Source organism: Pyrenophora tritici-repentis, chromosome 6 (assembly GCF_003171515.1).
Source record: "Pyrenophora tritici-repentis strain M4 chromosome 6, whole genome shotgun sequence".
Taxonomy (NCBI): Eukaryota; Fungi; Ascomycota; class Dothideomycetes; order Pleosporales; family Pleosporaceae; genus Pyrenophora; species Pyrenophora tritici-repentis.
The window spans coordinates 463,302-483,541 of NC_089395.1; the positions used below are offsets into that span (position 1 = coordinate 463,302).

A 20,240-nucleotide genomic window follows, 5' to 3' on the forward strand; every position below is an offset into this window, starting at 1 on the left:
TTTGCGGCATACCTCCATCTTGGGAGCCTTGGCAATATCAAATGACTGTAGATCATGGCAAGTACAGCGTCAATTATAGCCATGTCTACGTACGCCACGTATTTGAGGTCCACACATGCTTCCGCTGTGTTGGCCGTAGTTTCTTGTGACGGTTCTTGCGGTTCCTGACTCTGTACAATTTACCCCTTTCAATCTTCATGGAGAATGACGGGAGCAGGGTTGATGGTTGGTTGGTATCAATTGTCTTCACCCGCGGCATCGTTTGGATGTATCTTGGAAGCCATCGTGGCGCATGGCTGAACCATGGTGGCTTTCAATTGAAACTCAAGATGCCGTGCAGCAATTGCAGTTCCCTTTGGCCGTTACTAGCTTATACAATCATCGTTCATAACAAAGTGGTTGTCGCTCTCATCGTAGACTGTCGTTTGTGGCTCCTTAGAGAGGCGATGAGATTGGGCTTGTTGCTAGGTTCCCATATGTGGCTATAACACCACCTGCAAACACTGCAAGCATAGTCCAGGACAACTGTAAGAAAACCACAGTAAAGTTGACGTCAAGTCTTTCAATCAAAAGAAACTTCACGGGTTGTGTCGCTACGACCTAAATCAATCTTGACAAGCTAGCCGTCGTTCCTACAACCACACCCGGACGACCCTGCCGACGGAAAGACGGTAATAGAGCAGGTGCGACTATGTAGGTCTGCCACATCCACCACCGTGCTCTCACCTCCTCCCTCCCGTAAACAAACGTTACGTCAACTGTTATTCGGTACCATGCCTACCTCCTTCCGCACGACTTGAACATGCACTTCTGTCTTCTTCCAACATTACATGTCCTCCACCGCAACAGTCTACCCGCCAGTACTGAGCTCGCACCGTCCCCAAACCTCTCTCGAGTATTCTTTCAATCTCACAAGCTCCTCTACCAACGGAATACGACTAGTAGCAGGTCAACGATGACCAATGCGAACCCTGCACCAGTTGGGCAACCCCATTGGCGGCCCAGATACATGGCCCTCACAAAACATCGTATTATCGTGGCTTTGCTGCATATTTTGCACATCATCACAACTTTGGTCGTCCTCATCCTCGCTGTATACTTGCTTAAGCATTTCCCCCGCGGCGCCTTTGAGCCGAGGTTACAAGGTGTCAACACACCCCGGGCGATTCTATTGGTAGGTTAGCTTACCTACGTCAAGTGAATAATAGCTAACGATTCTTTAGTCTGCCATCGACTTACTCTTAATGCTGCCGATCCTGGGGGTCTCCCTGAGCAGACACAACAAAAACTTCCTGGGCTTCTTCACTTTCTTACTAGGCGTTGGCTGGGTTGTTCTGTTCGTCTACGTGCTGAAAGACTTTACATTTGGCAGATTTGGCTTGTGCGAGAGTCTGCCATATGCTTTGTTCAACGGTCGCCCGGACTATGCCAGATGCAAGATCAAGAGGGTATTCAGCGCTTTCATTGGCTTAGCTGCGTAAGTACCCCAGGTTTCCATCACCTCAAGCGCTGTTGCTAACGCGTGAACAGCGTTACGAATTTCCTCGCCACGATTTGTTACTGTATGTGGCGTGTTGCGGATGAGTACTAAACAGAGAGAATTACCAGTCGTTCTACCTAGTTCCTTTCCTAAGAGCAATTCTATCCTTTTACAAGTATAACTGTTCGTGGATGTTGAAGACGTTTTGTTTTTGATGTGATACTGCTGAGAGTGTCAGTCATGCCAGCCCGGGTATCATGAAGTACTTGACATGCCAGTAGAAGAGGCCACTATAGTCGTCATACATTTATATTGAGTGCTTATCTACACTATCTAGTGTTTACGATAACTAGGTGCCGGTACTTTTCTATCTTAGGGCCGGCAACATCTCCGGCTTCCCCGCACCCCGCTATAACAACACCCTACCAAGACCTTCACTTATACCGGCACCCAGGTGTCATTAAATACTAGAAATACCAGTGTAAAAGGCCACTGTAGTCGCAAGTCACGTCTGTTAGCTGCCTAACTACACTGTCCAAGATAACACACAGGTGCCGGTACTTCCATCCCGCCTTCCCCGCACCCGGCTATGCCGATATACAGGATATCGTCTTCCTTCGTGAAAAATTATCCGCGACATGACAAAAGCCGCCGCTGTCTCTGGCGATATGGACGCAATTGGTCGACATTACTCGGTGGTGACCCTCACTCCGATGAAGTCATCTAGTATATAGGTCGCATGGGCCTTTCATCATATACAACGACACATGTCTCTTCCCAAGTCATTTCTTCGAGATAAAGAAGCCATCTACCCAAACATCACATGACGCCCAATGCAAAACGACTCAAAATGTCACCATCCACAGATCGCAAACGAGCCGTGCGCATAGCCGGGTGCTCAGGTGGCTTCACCGACCGTTCAACAGCCATTGCGCGCATGGCAGCAGATCCAGATGTCGACGTCGTCATGGGTACTTCCCTTCCCCCCCTTCACCCATCCACACACACACACATACATACAACCGGCCTAACACATAAACCCAGGCGACTGGCTCTCTGAAATGACGATGACGCTCCACGGCAGCGGCAAAGTAAAAAACAGCAGCAGCAGCAGCACCACCACCACCACCACCACCACCACCAAATCCCCCGCCCTAGAAGAACGCATGAAAACAGCAATGTACGCAGAAACCTTCCTCCAATGCTTCGAGCCCGCCATCCCCCCTCCTCGTACGCAACAAAACCAAACTCGCCGTAAACGCCGGCGCATCAGACACCCAACTCCTCGCCGAGGTTGTCGTGGATCTGTTACAGAAGAACGGGGCTGGTCACCTCAAAGTGGCGTGGATTGAAGGCGACGATGTAACCGGTCAGGTCAACAGGCTGATCAAAAAAGGGGAGAAGTTTGAGAGCTTGATGCATGGGAAGGCGCTCGAGGAGTGGGGTATGGAACCGGTTTGTGCGCAGGCTTATTTGGGGGGGTTGTGTATTGCGGAGGCGCTGAGGGAGGGGGCGGATGTTGTTATTGCAGGACGGGTGGCGGATGCTGCGCCGGTTATTGGGGCTGCGGCGTGAGTTTTTTTTTAACATCGTTTGCTTCAACAGCCAAGTTAACGGGGAGATTTCCTTTTGGAGTGGGGGCTGATATCCCGATGCAGATGGTGGCACGACTGGCGAAACGACCAATTCGACGAACTTGCCGGCGCACTCATTGCGGGCCATTTGATCGAATGCTCAAGCTACGTTTGTGGGGGGTACTACTCCATGTTCAAGGATTTGATGAAGAGTGGGAAACATATAAATATGGGGTTTCCCATTGCGGAGGTCGAGGCTGATGGGATTTTCAATATTGCAAAGGAGAAGGATAGTGGTGGTATGTAAACCCCCATTCCCCCTCCCATCTTTATCACTAACCCATGCCACCTCATCTACATAGGCTGTGTAACAGTAGGAACATGTACATCCCAACTCCTCTATGAAATCCAAGGCCCACTGTACTACAACTGCGACGTCACAGCCGACATCACTGACGTGCAAATGGAGCAAATCAGCGAAGACGTCGTGCGAGTGACAGGTATCAAAGGGCTGCCTCCGCCGCCGACTACGAAAATAGGAATTACGGCGCCGGCGGGGTGGCAGTGTGAGTGGCATATGTTTATGTGCGGGTTAGATATCGAAGAGAAGTGTAAGATGACCGAGGAACAGATTAGATATGGTATTTCCCCCTCTCCCTTCCCTTCCCTCTCCCTAACTAACCCACCCACCCAGCAATCGGCCCCAACACCACACGCTTCACAACCCTCCACTTCCACGCCAACGGCACCTCACCCCTCAACGCCCCCACCCAAGACGCCTCAACCGTCGACTTCCGCATATTCGCCCAAACCCACGACGCCACCCTCGTCCGTCCAGACGCCCCCCAAGCCTTCAACCGCTGGTGTCTAGAAGTCTTCCTGCAATGCTGTCCCGGCCTCTCGCTATCCAACGACCTCCGCCAAGTCGTGCCGAAACCGTACTACGAGTATTGGGTTACTTTACTCCCGCAAACGGAATTACCGCTACGCGTGCACGCGCTGTGGGAAGGGGGTAAGACGATGGATCTAGCGCCGCCGGCGGTGACGAAAATATACAGCAAACGGCAACCGTCCTACGAGACGAGTAACCCTGTTCCGCTGGGGCAGTTTGGAGAAACCGTTCATGCGCCCTTGGGGTATATTGTCGCGGGTCGCTCGGGGGATAAGGCGTCAGATTGTAATTGTGGGTTCTTTGTGAGACACGAGGATGAGTGGGATTGGTTGCGGAGTTTTATGACGGTTGAGAGGGTGAAGGCGTTGTTGGGCGAAAACGAGTATAAAGGTGGTGAGATTGAGAGGTTTGAGTTGAGTGGGATTCGGGCGGTGCATTTTTTGCTGAGGGATCATTTGGATCGGGGGTATAATGCTAGTAAGACGTATGATACGTTGGGCAAAAGTAAGTGGCATTGTCCCTGGTGGGTGTGTGGCTGTGAGTTTGCTAACGCGGGGTTGTAGATGCTATGGAGTATATGCGTGCGAAGACTGTGGATTTGCCAAAGAAGTTTTTGGAGAGGGGGAGGATTTAGACGGGGGGATCGTGTTGGAATCGATTACTTACTCTCTCTTTTTGAGATGAGAGTATACAGTGAAGATCCCACAATACATTACTCCAAGCCTTTTTCAGCGCGTACATGGCATTTCAAAAGCAAGTCATGAATTCAACTACTCTCAAGACTCTAGACCTGTTTGCACACCAGCGAAAAAGTATTACAGAAACGTCATGAGCGCTGTTCCCTCAGCGCATACCTGATGCAGCCCCAGTGCCATAAAACGCCATTCCAGTCATAGCAGTCTTGATCTGCTTGCACGTAGCCAGTACAGTACGGCCGTGAAAGAAAGCAGGATAAAAGAGTAAGCAGGGAAGTATGCTGTCAACTAATAGTCGTCTCACAGACATGAAAGATGCAACGCTTTTTCCATCATTATGCTCGGTCTTTTTCTGACGCCGAATGAATGTTATGTAGACGCCAGCATCCCGAGCAGAAACAGTGCACTCTAATCTCAACCTCCTTGCTTGAGCTTGAGGTTCATGACATATTGCATCAAGCTGCAGTCGTCACACTTGACTAATGACTGTAGTGCTTTGACCCTCGTGCGTAGCAGTTCGTTCTCGTCTGCCAGGTTCTTCTTGTCCTTTTCCATCTGCTTGATGTAGGCAGTCGCCGAGGCTAGGATAACGGCCTTGCTGGGCTTCGAAGGCGTGGGCAGGTCCTCAATGTCAGCGCCATCGCATCCTCGGTTCTGCTGTAGTGACGGTACGACACGCTTGAGGGAGTCGAGTTGGGTGTTTAGAGATTCGCGGTACTTTCGTTCGACTTGGTTGTGTGGTAAGCGCCGGCGGGGCTTTGACTTTCCATCATCGGGGCCTTCGGGGGAGTCTTTCGCAGACGTCTCCTCTGCAGTTTCGCTCTTATGCCGTGGCTGCTCTTCAGCGGGCGATGTGGTATTCTGCTGGCTTTCGAATTGACGAGTTGAGAAGCCATTGGCGGATGCATCGCTCTCTGATCGCTTCTTAGGTCGTGGCTGGATTTCAACTATGCCGTCTTCAGCAGTGACTTCTTGGGGCTCGTTGAGCAGATTGGTAATGCTGGGAAGAGCGTCTTGATCGGCGAACAAGAACGGTGCACAGCCTCCGCCACACGTTGATGGATTTGGAGGCGGTCCGTTCACGTCATGGTTGGGACACAGTGGTGAAGTCCAGCAGGCAGAGAGGATGTCTGGCTTATTCTTGATTCGCTTGGAGGTGGTATTGGCCGCTTGCGATGTCTTCCGCTCCACGCTCGGATTTGCAGTGTTTGATGCTCCCTTGGGTCCATCGGGGAAGGTGAGATCCTCCACGAAACCTGAATCCAAGTTGTTGGGAAACATGGACTCGTATGCAGGGTTAGGGAAAGTGTTTGCACGCTGTAGTGCTTGCCTCTGAGCCGATGACATCTGGGCTAATTGGTTCAGCTCATTCATCGACGCTTGAAATGCTTGTGATGTTGAGTCGTTAGCAGTCTCAAGGGCGGGCTCTGGAGACTGTTCTGTGCTAGACTTGCCGACAGCAAAGTTGTTGCCAAAGGGTTTGAGGACGTCTAGGTCGCCGAGGAAATAGTCGTTGGACAAGAACAGTGAATCGTCAAAGTAGGAATCGCCCGAGGGTGGGCCGAGGAAGGAGTCGAAGTTGTTGAGGTCTTCAGGAGAAGATCCTGACGTGTCGGTCGTTGTGGATTTGGGCATCTGTGAGGTGGGAGGGGCAACGGGTTGTGCTACAAGATTCGCCCATTCGTCGCTCGGTATCTTGAAGGACTCAGTGTTGAGATACGCATCCCAATTGAAGGCCATGATGACGGTTGGTGAGTGGTAGTTACACCACGGATGTCACGCGTTGATCAGGAGATATGACTGCCAAGGTGCGCTGGCTAATCCGAAAGTGTGCTTAGCAGGCGAAGTGCAGGACAGGGTCTGGTCGAGGATATAAGTGCAGCTGCGTCTTATTCGCGTGAGTCACGTTTCAGGGTCACTTGGCTCGGTTCAGTCGACGACAAAGAGTGAGGGTGTAGTTTAACGTGGGAGAAGGGTTTCCTGCGGTTTGGCCGGGGCCTGGCTTGTTTAAGAGTGATGAGTAACACAAAACAGCAGAGCTTGGCGACTGCTGCAAAGACGTTACCCTTGAACTTCACGCGTCTTTGTGGATAGGATGGTACGGGCTGTCTAGGGTATGATTTCCCGACTGGTCAAGAGGCGTGCAGGTGCAGAATCTGATGCACAGGCGAAAGAGATAGAGGCTGAGGAAGACCTCAGAGCTCGAACAGGTGTTCCGGCGCATCATGAGGCGGGAGCCGGAGTGCGCAAAGGTGCGAGCGGGTCTAGGTCGTCCTGATCAGACCACCTGGGAGGTGGCGTGATATTTCCCTGGGCCCCGCTCCAGTGCCACATACGTGCTAGCGTCTTGCAGCTCATCGTGATGCGGGAGCCACAGCATCGCCACGCCGCTCACGAAACATGGTCGACTTTATGCTCTGTGCCTGATCTTCACCAATCTGCATGGTATTGCGTGAAGAGCATGTCTTGAAGACGATACCACGTTAAGGCGGGCGCCAGTGGCATTCCCGCTAGCGGCCCCGGTTGCCCCACGAAGACCAGGGCCACCTTGTCAAGACCCTGCATTTCATCCGAGTTTATTCTTCTTTTTTGTTAACTGGCAAGGTTCATGAGATGCATAGCGAACATGGTGGGTTTCCTCACAACTGCTGTCGTGCCAGGTCGGGCGGCTGGCTACATGGGCTATAAAAACATAACCTCGGTAAGGGTCAGATCATACTGCGAAACCCCCACTCAAACCCACCTCACGCTGTTATCGATATACTAGTTGACGCGAAACATGCCATGTAAGATATCTCCGCCACATGGAAGACACCAGTTAACACTTCTTCCTATCCGCATTCGCTGCGACAATGTGCACATGCACGTTGAGCCGCAGTCTATGGCAGTCAGACTGGCGCAATAAGGTCGGTCAGTCTCACTGATGGATATTGTTCACATGGCTCCTATGAGGGTCTGGAACCAGCCTACAGCTCGTTCCGCAGCTGCGCAAAACCGAGCTCGGGACGAGATGCTTCATTCAGCCTACATGTCGAGCAACTGGACCCGAGTGCAAGAGACAAGTCTCAGCTCGCCTTCGTTATCAATACAATCTGTCGTCCTCAGACCATGACGATCATGGGTATTGTCGGGTCTAGTCTTTCTCGCGTTCTTCGTCTTGCTGCTCTAGAGCCGGGTATGATCGGCCTATGGCAGAGTGGACAGTACTCGTTGTACTTTGTAAACCATTCGTCTAGACAGTGCGAGTGAAAAGCGTGAGAGCATTCAAGCCCACGTATTTGCGCGTCGTCGACGAACTCGTCCAGACATATGGCACTGTGTCGTTAGCCCAAATCGCGCTATCCATCGCACGATGCCCAAACTCACCATATTGGATCGCTCATTTGTAGCGATGCCGGATTCTTTTCCTTCTGACTCGCGAGCCAAACGTAGAAACTCTGCGACTTGATATGACTGTCTAGCTCGTTTTGTCGCGACTGCCATCTCTCTTCTTTGATAGTCGATTCATTGTGGATTAGTCGTGGGATGATGAAGCCCCTGCGACGATTACTGTCCGTCAGCTTAGACAGGTGAACACAGTACAGCGCACAATTTTGAAAACTGACATGAATATCAGCACTATGAGCACGATTATCAAAGCCGCTGGCACAATGATGGCGACTACGATGGTGCCACTTTTCGCATTCGGTGTTCCGCCAGCTGCCTCTGTGCCGTTTGACATTGCGATGAAAACCAGGTTTCACGGCCGTCTTGGGGAAAAAGATATATGAGCGTCCCAAGATTGACGGTGCTCGATGTAGAGCGTATATACAACAAGAGATGTATCCGTCGTCGACTGTTCGAGCTTAATGCATACTCTGGGTGTCGCAGTAATCGACCAAGCGTATGCGGTACCCCCACAGCCGACGTATGGTATTATAACGAATAGCGCACAGCGTGCACATGGACGCCGCAAAACTTATAGACGATGCAAGTCAAAGAAGACAGGTGGTTGTGGAATTTCATATCGAGGATAAGCCCGGCTTTTCGGTACCTCGTAACTTTGTCAGATGCCAAGGTCTACGGCATTTCCCCCTCTCGATCGGAGATGACATCCGTCACTGTATTACGAGAAACCCCATGAGCCGAACATGACCGATTGGGTCGCAGGCATCGTGAACCATCGTGTGACCCTTGTAATCTAATTAATCGCTTTCGGCCCATGTGGTTTTCCGGTATGTAGGGACAGACGTTACTCTTGGGTTTCTCATCGCAGACGCGATATACCACGGGAGCTTTAGAATGAGCATCTCTTTTACGTTCAAACTTGAGGTGCATGTTTATGTGGTTGCACATGAGCTGTGTGCTACCATACAGTGCTGCAGCCCAGCCTCTTTTAGCCTTCAGCGTAGCTGGCCGTGCATCTAACACTTATACTACAGCTCATAGTCTCATGGACGACATTTCATTTGACAGCTTTGTAAAAGGCAAATATCATTGATATAACGAGTGTATATAGTTGTTATTGAATTGTTGTAGAGCCATAGTTGCGACGACAACATGGCAAACGAAGTGTAGGCTGTAATAAGATCCGGTAGTTTCAGGCGCCCTTCGGGAGTCGAATCGTGACTTGGATAGAGAAGAAAATAAGCCCAAGGGCTGTTGTCTTGAGAGCTGTTTATCGCGATGCTTGGACATGTCTTCCGTGTCGGATGTGGGGCCGAGGTAAAAGGGAGAAGAAGGTTGTTGTATTGAGAGAGCTACAGAGAGCGGTTATATACACAACCAAGATGAATAAGCAGGTCACGTAGAGTCACGTGAGAGATGCAGTTCACATGTACTTTGTGAACTGAGGTGCCATGCTGACATTCCGCCTCCTCTACATCTTGAAGTTAGTAACTCATCAGAAAATAGACTATGTTTTACTTACTTGTACTAGGCACATGTATCACGGCTGGGACTGCAACTAAGGCCCCCTCCATTTGCGGCAGGTTGACACCAGCCGTTAATGACGTCTTTCTATTTGAACAATTCGTTAAGCATGTACTACACACGTTATCAAACCAGCATACCACTGTTCCGTCCTATCACAAAAGCTAGCTATGTTCTACACGTAATCAAAGCAACATACTATGGGGTCTGCAACCGAACAGGGCTGGCATTTTGTGATGCAGCCATCATCAATAATCTCCAATGTTCCCGCGTAGGCTATGCTAAGAAGCGGAAGAAGAGCGAGGAGAGTCGAGAATTGCATTTTGATCAAGAGTAAATTGTTTAGCTTTAGTATAGGTCGGAGTTGGTGTGGTCTGACTTAGGTGGGGAATGGAAGAGGATTATATGTTCTCCTCGTCCGGACGGTAAGGGGTATCTCTACGAGTCATATATGGCTTACATACCCGCCGCCTTCTCCGCTTACAAGTGACGATCTGGTGGTTTGGAGTCTTGTCTTGGCGAGATGCTTCGATAATACGAGCTCATACCTTTCTGAATACAATATGAGAGCAGCGGCATATTCCGAGCCATGGTGCTCTAGACCTACCTGCCGAGAATACCGTCATGATTATACTTTTGACTAGATTGTAAACAGTTAGATGCTCACAAGGTACGAGTACAAGAGGAACTAGATAAAATTTCCGCTTCTACCGTTTTCCGAGAAACATATGACCGAACAAGCGTCCGAATATCTATAAAGCCAGACTGGCCATATGCCACTACTTCTTTCCCAACCATTATCTCCCAAAAGAATCAGACCAGCTATAGGGGGCAAACGTGCTAAACACCGACTACAATTTTTAGGCAAGAGAGGCTGATATGCATACGCTCATAGCAGTAACTCTTAGGAGCAGGTTCTCGTGTTCATAGCTATCTGGTAACAGCAAACAAGGTGTCGTGTGCTGTACCGCTACCTCAGTTTCCTCCTGCTACGAAAAAGAAAAAAAAACAGTACTACTACTCAGCTCAAAGAGAATAGCATATAAGAAATTGAGTGAACTATATTCTAACAATTTTATAAGCTTTACTCCAACACTTGTCTATCTTACCAACCTATCCGTCTAATACATCACTTTTAATCACCCTTGATACAGCTCGGTCCAGTTGGAGATTGGCACGAGAAGGTGCTTCTATTTTCACAAACAACTGCTAGTACAGCGTTAGTATGATATACTATAGGTAGCGTCAAGGTTTGCCTACCCTGGCAGTTTCTAGAGCAGCACTGCCCCTGGTCTGGGCTACCACCGTCACACGGAACTATATCTATTAGCAGCGGAAAGTCAGTTTAAATAGATGGTTACGTACATCCATTGAGTAGACATTGTCTCTCTTGGAGTGTTGCGGGAAGGGCCGCTACTGATGTAATAGCCACGATAGTGGCGACGATGGAAGTAAGCTTCATGATATAGGTCGAAGTCGACGTAGGTAGTAAAGTATAGGTGACGATGTGTCGATATCTTCTGTTAGGTAGAGCGACTACCCGTTCTTATAGTGAACACCGACCTTATCAATTGGCATGCTCTATATCTCGCGAACAAAGAGGCATTGCGAGCTAACCGACCACTGTTACGTATAAGTAGCTAATGAACAGGCTTAATAATTTTGATACGGTCCTTCTTCAGTGTTAGGGTATGCGTAACTCACCGCTTAAGGAGAGCTATATCAGGTTGATCCAGCCACTGTTCAATCCCCGCTTTATGATCTTTATATTCTTATCTCAGCGTCTGAGCGCGGATTGTTGAGCGGCTGCCTTTTCAAATACGGAGTCAACTTTTGAGACATAGAAATCCCCCCTTGATAACCCAAAAATATCATGCCTCCGACCAGGGAAATTGCGACCTCATCAGCTGTACACGAGGACTAAGATTGGCGTCTGTAGTTCGATGCATGTAATACTCTTAGCCTACTTCGATTATCAAATCGTGCGTAATGCTAAGGCGGTTGCGCCAGGAAGTAGTGCATAAAGAGACAGGTAGTTACTGAATGCGGAGGTCGGCGGAGGGAGGGAATGCATTAGTGTTGGTTATCCATCGCAAAACCTGGCTTGCCAGCATTACCTTGACAATCTCGTGAACGCAATGCGGTATTTGTTCCTGCAGATCAACCGAGAACTGACTGTTATCGTATTTCTTCGTAAAAGGCAAGATAGCGCGGAATAGGCAGAAATGCCTATAGCTAGTCAATGCTAGTGCCGCACAGCTATCATAAGCGCGGGTAGCACAATAGCCTTGAAATTCCATCAGCACCCTCCCCGTAATCCTATACTGACTGTCACTGTCCGAGACGAGACTGAAAGCTTCCACAAGGGAAATAGGAGAGCCAAGTTAACGGTGATGTTGTAAATACTGCACATCCGAAGTGACAATGCACGATAAGGGCCAAGGGCGAACAAAAAGATGAGAAGATCACGCAGTGTAAACATACATCCTGATGAAGATGACAGACACTAACTACACGCGCCTACTTCCACAGACGAAACCTCACAACCGTAATAAGCAGCATTACGTCACCTCCGCAATGTTCTGACGCTCAATATAACTCTCCTGCTTCACGTCCCGGCCAACACGCCAGTAAGAATCGGTATAATCAGCGCAGTTCATCTCACGCAGAAACTGCTCGTCGTGAGTAATGACCAGAAGCTGAAAGTTGGCCTGCTTCCTGCGCGTCTGGATGATCTGAGACAGGGACTCCGCAAGACCCTTGATGTTCTGTTGATCCAGATTCGTCGTTGGCTCGTCGAGCGCGATAAGACCGCAGTTTGTGCCGAAACACTCTGCGAGAGCTAATCGAATGACGATGGAAGCCAGGACCTTTTGACCAGCGGAGCATCGGCCTCGCATGTCCATCTCTGTGTCTTGTTTTATCATGACGACGCGGTAATTGTAGACCCGGTTTCCCTTGCCGTCACCGTCGGATGCAATGCGGATCGTGTCTACGTCGGTACCTTGGTACGCATTGCGCCAGAGCTCGGCGAGGATGCGGTTGATCTCTTCCATCTTGAGCGTATGATACTTCATGATGGCCTTGTCAAGTGCACCAGCATAGCGTCCCAGATCCTCAATGGCGGCTTTGGTGGTTTCCACCCTGATATGTGCCTCGCGGTATTGTTGCGCAGAGTCTTTGTAGAGGTTACTGTACTCTTCCATAAGCTCGGTAAGCTGGTCGTCCTTGTTCTTCATGTCGCGTTCGACACCTGTCTTGTCAATGTTGAGCTGGCGGTACTTGAGGTCCCAGTGCTCGGCCTCTCGCTCGTAGTGTTCCTTGTCGCGCTCAGCCCCTTCTCCCTCAAGCTTTTCAATTTCAATCTGCAAAGTCTCGAGGGAGCGTTTCGCTTTTCGGTAGCGTAGATTTTCAGTTATCGTACGCCTGCTCATGTCGGTGTCGCGCATAGTGTCCTCGAGCTTCTTAATCTTCCTCGTCAGATTTACCATGTCTGTCTCGATGCGTACAATTTCGCCTTGTAGATTCTCAATATCACGATGCGTGCGCTCGAGCTGCTGTGGGCCGCCACGACTAATGTAAGCATTAATCTCTTCGTTCGCCTTTTCAAGCTGGCGGAGACTTTCGGAGAGCTTGGAAGCTTCATCATGGGTGCGATGGACGCGGTCATTGCCCCGGCGGTTGATATCGTCGTACTTGTACTGTGCCTGCTCAATCTCAGGGTTGATGTTGTCCATATCTTGATCCAAGCTGCGCATTGCTTCTCGCTGGTTGTTATTCTCCCTCTTGAATTCTTCAATCCGCTCAGCAAGGGCTCTCTTCTCTTTCAACTTGGATTGTGCGTTGTGCAGCTCTGCATTAATGTCACGCACACTCAACTCCAGGGACGTGATGAGGTTGCGTGCCTTGTCTCGGGCAGCGACAAGTTGGTCTAGCGTATTCCTGGCACTGCGGCCGTCGTCGGAGACCTGCTGCAGGTCGGACTGGATTGCATCAATACCCCGTGATAGTCCAGCGGACTTTTGCTTTTGTGCAAGTTCCTTGATCTCAACTTCAAGCTCCTGAACCCGAGTGTAGTAGCCAACAATACTCTGCACTTCTTTTGACAAAGCTTCGACTTCTTGCTTCTCGGCCTCCAGGTCATGGATAACGGCATCCTGTTCTTCGAGCTGCTTGTTGAGGGTATCGCGTTCCGATGCCAGGTTGGTGATGGTCTTCTGGATGTCAGGGAGTTCGTTTTGTCGTAGACGAGTCGCCAACTCGTAGCTAGGTTTAGCATTTCGAGCGGCCTCCAGCTCGGCGAAAATCTCGTCGGCATTGTCGGCTTGCATGGTGTTTTTCGCCTTCGCGATGATGTCTTTCAACTTTTTAATGAAGCCCGCCGTCGTAAAGTCTTCATCTTCGTCATCGTGAAGACTCCTTGTGCAAAGCCGGCAGATGTTATGCTTCTCGGCGGATTCCAAACACTTGGTCATGTAGTCAATCTGTGCATCAAACTTTGCCTTGTCCGAGGAACTTGCTTCATATTCCTCCTCAAGTTGTTGCAGGGTTTCATCGAAATCCGAAACATCGTCTTTTTGGATAGCCTCTTTTACCTTGGTCTCGTACTTTTGCAGTTCTTTGCGCTTCTGTTTTGCTTGTGACTCTGAACTTGACAGTTGGAAGTTGACCTTGTCCAGCTTCGTCTGTGCAATGTCGCGGCGAGAAGCAGCTTCCTTGACTTTGCCGGCCTTCTCTGAGAGCACCTGCTGAAAGGTCGCCTCCAAGGTAGCGGGGTCCCATTCAGAATCAACAAGCTGGGAAAGACGCTTGCCGTGGACCTTCTTCATGGTTGCCAAGCTGTGCTGCTGCCTCCCTAACTCCTCTCGCTTGACATCAATGGAGGCAGATTCACGTGCTTGCTTTGATGCGTCGCCGAACTCAGCCGTCAGGCGCTCTTTTCGGTCTTCAAGTGTCTGTAAGTTTCTGGCAGCTTCCGATATACGTTCTTCGTAGCGTTCGGAAGCGGACGCAGCTGTTGCATCCTGCAGTTGCTTCTCTACATCCTGTTTCCTTTCCTGAAGGATGGCTTCGCTGCCTTCGTCCGCCTTGATTTGGTTCATGGTCCTCTGAAGTTCGGAGATGCGCTTGTCGTTAGTCATAATTTGACTGCGCGCAGCCTCCTTGCTCTGGCTGAGTCCCGACTTGCGCGTGTTGAGCTTGTTGAGAACCCCCTGAGCATCACGCAGGTCCCGTTGCGTCTCTTCTCGAGCTCGTTCGAGGGCTCTGTTTTGATCACGCGACATCTTGCTCAGTATCTGCTGAAACTCGGGTACCTGTTTCTCTGTGATGTCATAGTCGAAACCTCGAATAGCGTGCCGCTTAGCGGCTTCCTTGATGGTGTTCTCACGCTGTTGCATTTGACGCTCATGCTGCTCCTTCTGCGCCTCGTATTTTCCAATCTCACTTTGTTTTGCCCCTAGAGCACCGCGATTCTGCTCCAAATGCTGTTTGAATTCATGATATTCCTCTTTCAGCTCCGCAACCTGTGTGGCATAGGTAGCAACGCGCTCTTCATACTGGTCCAGCATACTCTGAAGCTCCTCATCAGACTCGCCCAACTCTTTCATACTATCTTGGAGTTCGGCCACGTTCTGTTTGTTGATGTTGAGGGTCATGCGCTTGGCTTCTAGCTGCGCAACGATCTGTTCGAACCGTGCAGCATGATTGTAAGAGTCGCTAGCCTTTTGCTGAGCCTCGGTACACTTTGCGTCCAGGTCGGTGTACATGTCTCGGAGCTTCTCTATCTCGTCAAATAACTTGGCCTGTCGGTCCTCACTCTTCTTTGCTCGGGTCTTGTCCTCTTTGGCATTGGCCTCGATGATATTCAGCTGTCCTAGTTCGATGTTCCGGTCTTTTCTGATGCCTTTGATGTTCTCGATGGCTTTTGTGTACTTCATAGCCTCGAAGATCTCATCAAACTTCTTTTTGAGAGTGCTTGCATCGCTCAAAGGCCACAAACTATCTTCCTGGTGGCAAAAGATGACATTGTCTAGGATAGCTTTGGATACACCAAGATACTGAGGGATGATCTGATCCAGTTCGGCAACGCGAGTGGAGATGGAGTGCTTCTCGCCGTCTTTGACCATAAGCAGCGAACCTTCTAGTGTCTTCTGGCTCTTAGTGTTCTTCTTGACGGTGACTTGGAGGTTGCGAGTGACGACCATGCGCACACCGGAAGTAGAGCGGAACGAGAGCTTGACCTGGGCAAGTAGCTCTTTTTCGTTGCGCAGTTTGGGGTCGTGGATGAAGGCACCACCGGTTTTGCTTTGCGTGGGCAGGTCGCCAGTGGTTGCATATTTGAGCGATTCAATAATGGTCGTCTTTCCGGAGCCGTTCCAGCCGACAATGAGAGTGAGCGGTGCAGTAAACTGGATTGTCTCGCCTTTCTCGGGGCCAAAGGAACGGACACCCTGGATCATCATACGGTCAATTTTCGACATGATGGCGGTTTGCAGTCAGCGTCGGCGCACTGCTGGCGCACCTGTGCACTCGTTTTACTTTGGTGCGGCCGGGACGTGGTTGTTTGTTAGGGTGGAGTGGGTGTTGCCTGGGAACAAGGACGCGTTGCATTAGCTACAAACGGAGCTAGCGTATGACCAGAAGTAGCGTAGCGTAGACGCGCCGTCACATGACATCACGTGTGCTGTAAATGCATCCTTTTGCTTGGGCAGTGAACAGGCACCACGCGCTGCAGTTGTACGCACCCGGCGCCACCATGATGGCAAATCAAGGATTTAGACAGGTCGTGTATGGCAGTGCTTTTTTCAGCGCCGGGGTGCCGTGCATGTGTGCAGGCTGGGCTGCGACAGGCCTGGAAGCGCGCTATTAGGCCGCAAGCGTACCTGTCGCGCTGGTGGTGGGCGTGTGCCCGTCATCTAAGTTGTCATGCCAAAGGCCGGATGCAGATGCATACAAATCCCATCTTCTCCGCTCAGCTCGGGAAAGTATCCCGTGCCTGTCGCTCCCTGCCTAATCGTACGACATTGCATGCAACGGCCGGCTGTCGTGCATCTGCGAAGCCAAAGCCATGGCGCAATACCAGAATGGCGGTGCTGAGGTACGAGCGAACCCCACATGATGACTAGGCGTGGTAATCCTAAGAGAATGTCTCTTGTAGATGGGAGGGCTTAACCCTATGGCGGGCCTCCCCATGAATCCGGAGCCCTCGAGCATGCACGGTATGCCCATGGACGATGTGATGCAGCAAATGGACCTGGATCTGTCGTCGCTCGACGGAGCCGAGGGCACAAACGGCGGCTTCTCTTTCGCGGATCCACAGATGCAGAACGTACCACCCAACAGCACCACGGGCAGCGAGATGCAACTGACGGGTGCAGGCGCAGGGCCGCTGCCCACGGGCTTTGGCGCTCCCAATATGAACCCTTCTGGCAGCACCCTGACCGAGTTTACCAAGCGGCGGAACTGGTCGCAGCGCGTGCTGGAAGAGCTGCGCGACCTCCTGCACATCCTGACGTCTGACGGGAGGGTGCTCTACGTATCGCCTTCGTGCAAGGTGCTGACGGGATGGGAGCCGTCAAACGTCATGGGCCGCTTCATTAATGAGTTCATCCACCCCGACGATATTGGCATCTTTGTCAAGGAATTTAACGAGTCGATTGCGTCGGGCAACCCGCTGCGCTTCTTCTACCGCTTCCGCAAGACGGACGACTCGTGGATCATCTTCGAGTCGCATGGCCACCCCCATCTCAGCAGCGATACCAACTCGTTCGCCCCTCCCAACTCGATCAACTGTCGCGGCTTCTTCATGATGGCCCGCCCCTACCCGACCAAGAACGCCGCCCTCCTCGACTCCTTCCTCGAACACAAGATTGAGAACGAGCGGCTGATGAAGCGCATAGCCGAGCTTAAGCGCGAGGAGCAGGATGAACAGGACGACTGGAACAAGAAGACGGAGGAAGTGGGCACATCTATGACTCCCTCAGAGTCACATGTAACGCAGAACATGAGCCAGGCGGATGCCGTTTCCTATGCGCAGATGCCCCCACCTGCGAAGCCCGTCATATCCAATACCGCCCTCACACGCCAAAATCTCGACGAAGCCCTCGCCGCAAGCAAGCCCGACAGTATCAATGACAAAATGGCTCGATACGAGGGCGCTAACCATCTCGAGACAATTGAAATGTTGACAGGTCTCCGCTATCGAGACGGTGAGCGATCACAAGGTATCAGTACAGGTGATGCGAGTCCCAATCTCATACGCGGCGACGCAGGCATTCAGATATCCATGGACCGCGACGGCAGGAATTCCTCCGACAAGAAGAAGAAGCTCAAAATCGCCGATGAATACGTATGTACCGACTGCGGTACCTTGGATTCGCCAGAATGGCGTAAAGGCCCGAATGGGCCCAAGACGCTATGTAATGCATGCGGATGTGGGTCTATCAATTTCCAACCGTCACCCGACCTGCTAACAAATAACAGTGCGCTGGGCGAAGAAGGAAAAGAAGAAGCAGCAAGGCCCATCCCCCAGTATGCTCAGCGGAAGCAGTATGATGCACACGCCACCAATGCCCATGCAAAACAGCACCGGCAGCAGCTGAGAAAGCGCCTCGACGACTGCCTGCTCCCTCTCTACGCAACTACCCCTTCCAGTTCACCAAAAGAATTTAGCGATTTAATCCGGCTTTCTACCTGGCGTCTTAGTGCGAATCATTACTTTTTATCATCGATATTCTTATCTGGCATGAGAGGGCAATCAGGTTGGTCGGGCATTATAAAGGCGTCTTCTATTTCATGGCTCCGTCTGACTCTCTCCATGTCTCACCGCGATACATTTGCTGGGCCGATGATTCTTGTGATGATTGAAAATATGGTTCCTGGGGACCTTGGATACACCCGGGCTGAGCACTTGATACCATCATTCTTGTACTGCTGTATTGCAGATAGTGACAACACAAGATCTCTACTTTTTGGAAGCCTTGTTTGGGTGCTATGCAATATCATCTCGCCCCGGTCTTCAGATTCTGAGTGGTATCGTTGCTTGTATTTTGTTTTTTAGTCGTTGATTTTCGTACATTCATTTTGCAGAGCGACAACATTTCTAAATCCAGCCCTCGGGCTTCTCTTTCCTTACCACATTATATACATGCGCAGGCATCTGCAACGTGCCCGTGATGTTCACGGCCCCATCACCAGCAAAAATATCCTCACAGTCTCTCCGCTCTACACCACTTCCATATCTGTACATCTGCAGCCTCTCGATCGAATCAGACCTGTGATGGATAAGCAAATCATGTGGCTCAAAGACACCAGCTCTCGGCCTTGGCGTGGGTTTTGCTGCCAAGTTTCCCCAAGTTTCGCTATAGACGCTCGAATCAGACGTCAACCTAATCTGGTGGCGACGGAGTATACGTGGGATAGATGGACAACAGCCAACAATGATGACACTTCCCAGCTCGACCATACTATGCACATGTTAGCTCGGACGTGGAGGATGTTGGGAGGTAGGAGCGTTGCATACCATAACATGGCTGTCTGCGCAAGGTACCACGTAGTATCATAAGCCTGCAACACCAAGACCCTATAATGCAGTCCGATACACGCTGTGCCTACCGCCACGGCCCCCACCGCAAAAACAGCAAACACCTCCATCTTCTTTTTGACATCCATCTGCAGCTGCCAGATAGCCCAAGCGGGAACCACAAAAGCCTCGATATCAGAAACCAAATTCACTGCCCCAATGGCAATGATGGAGGACTGCCAGTCAATGCAGTGGCCCGGCAGCTCTGGATTAAGCCGTTTAGCAAGCGGCCAGCAGTTGAAGACATAAATGAACAACAACGCCGTATAGGCCACCGCATTCGCCACCAGCGAAACCATAATGACCCAATACACGGCACCGTGCTGCTTGGTCGTAAATATCTTCTTAACCTGCAAAAACACCGTCGCCTTGGCAAATCCGCCAGAGATGGCATAACACACAAAGATATTCGTGTACCGATAACTCCCCTGAGTCACCGTGGCGACGCTCATGTCCCACATATGGCGGGCCATCATGCCCGTCCCGCTGTTGTATATCGTAAGACCTGTTTCTGCGATGAACGCCAACCAGGCGAGGTAGAGAAACACATCTTCGGGGTAGATGCGTCGAACCCAGATGTTTGTGTAGACGCGTGCGAGGACAAAGGCGAGGGTGAAGATGTGGATGATTATGGCGGTGGCGATTGTGGCGGCGAGGAGGGTTTGTGGCTTGGTGAAGTTTGGTTGCACGCCTGGGGGTGGCGCGCCCGCTGGCAGGGTGGTCAAGTCCATGCCGTCTGTGCTTTTTTGGGTCGTACGGTGCGTGGTAACCGGTGTGGAGGTTAAGACATGGCAGATAAGACGGTTTTGAGGACCTGCTTCCTTCTTCTTCTTCTTCTTCTTCTTTCTCTTCTTGCAGGAAAATGGACTGGATGGAAATAGACTACGGCGCCAGGCCCGCGGATGCGACGTAACAATGGAGAAGGGGTGTATCTGTAAGGGATGGGGGATGCGATCGCCAAGCTTTCAATACAAAGGGTGGTTGGTGAGAGGAGAGCAAGTGCAGTTTATAGAAACTTGTACATTGGATGCCCACAACTCGTGGGAGCTGACAGATTACGCATGTCCCATTGGATTCAAACATCCAGCTGTCTTAGAGCAAACTG

The 20,240-nt window shown here is 50.8% G+C and overlaps 8 protein-coding genes across 8 annotated transcripts; 3 read left to right on the plus strand and 5 right to left on the minus strand.

The window, feature by feature from the left end:
- Positions 1-1,009: 1,009 nt before the first annotated feature.
- On the plus strand, positions 1,010-1,591 carry PtrM4_114200 (DUF3397 domain containing protein; the record flags this gene model as incomplete). The annotated part of the gene is made up of 3 exons (XM_001934805.2): positions 1,010-1,174; positions 1,224-1,477; positions 1,531-1,591. 3 exons carry the CDS (start codon positions 1,010-1,012, stop codon positions 1,589-1,591), a joined length of 480 nt encoding a protein of 159 aa, XP_001934840.2.
- A 1,653-nt stretch (positions 1,592-3,244) lies between these two features.
- Positions 3,245-4,580, plus strand: PtrM4_114210 (DUF1446 multi-domain protein; the record flags this gene model as incomplete). The annotated part of the gene is made up of 4 exons (XM_066108122.1): positions 3,245-3,353; positions 3,429-3,620; positions 3,749-4,450; positions 4,510-4,580. The coding sequence occupies 4 exons, from the start codon at positions 3,245-3,247 to the stop codon at positions 4,578-4,580; spliced, it is 1,074 nt and encodes a 357-aa protein (XP_065961307.1).
- Positions 4,581-5,055: 475 nt separating this feature from the next.
- On the minus strand, positions 5,056-6,381 carry PtrM4_114220 (HLH multi-domain protein; the record flags this gene model as incomplete). Its single annotated transcript, XM_001934807.2, has 1 exon — positions 5,056-6,381. One exon carries the CDS (start codon positions 6,379-6,381, stop codon positions 5,056-5,058), a length of 1,326 nt encoding a protein of 441 aa, XP_001934842.1.
- Positions 6,382-7,742: 1,361 nt separating this feature from the next.
- PtrM4_114230 (RING-finger-containing ubiquitin ligase) lies at positions 7,743-8,362 on the minus strand (the record flags this gene model as incomplete). The annotated part of the gene is made up of 3 exons (XM_001934808.1): positions 7,743-7,956; positions 8,008-8,190; positions 8,247-8,362. The coding sequence occupies 3 exons, from the start codon at positions 8,360-8,362 to the stop codon at positions 7,743-7,745; spliced, it is 513 nt and encodes a 170-aa protein (XP_001934843.1).
- A 2,325-nt stretch (positions 8,363-10,687) lies between these two features.
- On the minus strand, positions 10,688-11,014 carry PtrM4_114240 (uncharacterized protein; the record flags this gene model as incomplete). Its single annotated transcript, XM_066108123.1, has 3 exons — positions 10,688-10,761; positions 10,813-10,869; positions 10,918-11,014. 3 exons carry the CDS (start codon positions 11,012-11,014, stop codon positions 10,688-10,690), a joined length of 228 nt encoding a protein of 75 aa, XP_065961308.1.
- Positions 11,015-12,113: 1,099 nt separating this feature from the next.
- Positions 12,114-16,034, minus strand: PtrM4_114250 (SbcC, ATPase involved in DNA repair; the record flags this gene model as incomplete). The annotated part of the gene is made up of 1 exon (XM_001934810.1): positions 12,114-16,034. One exon carries the CDS (start codon positions 16,032-16,034, stop codon positions 12,114-12,116), a length of 3,921 nt encoding a protein of 1,306 aa, XP_001934845.1.
- Positions 16,035-16,729: 695 nt separating this feature from the next.
- On the plus strand, positions 16,730-18,155 carry PtrM4_114260 (cutinase palindrome-binding protein; the record flags this gene model as incomplete). Its single annotated transcript, XM_001934811.2, has 2 exons — positions 16,730-17,987; positions 18,037-18,155. 2 exons carry the CDS (start codon positions 16,730-16,732, stop codon positions 18,153-18,155), a joined length of 1,377 nt encoding a protein of 458 aa, XP_001934846.2.
- A 500-nt stretch (positions 18,156-18,655) lies between these two features.
- Positions 18,656-19,866, minus strand: PtrM4_114270 (uncharacterized protein; the record flags this gene model as incomplete). The annotated part of the gene is made up of 2 exons (XM_001934812.1): positions 18,656-19,019; positions 19,076-19,866. The coding sequence occupies 2 exons, from the start codon at positions 19,864-19,866 to the stop codon at positions 18,656-18,658; spliced, it is 1,155 nt and encodes a 384-aa protein (XP_001934847.1).
- Between the last annotated feature and the right edge of the window lie 374 nt (positions 19,867-20,240).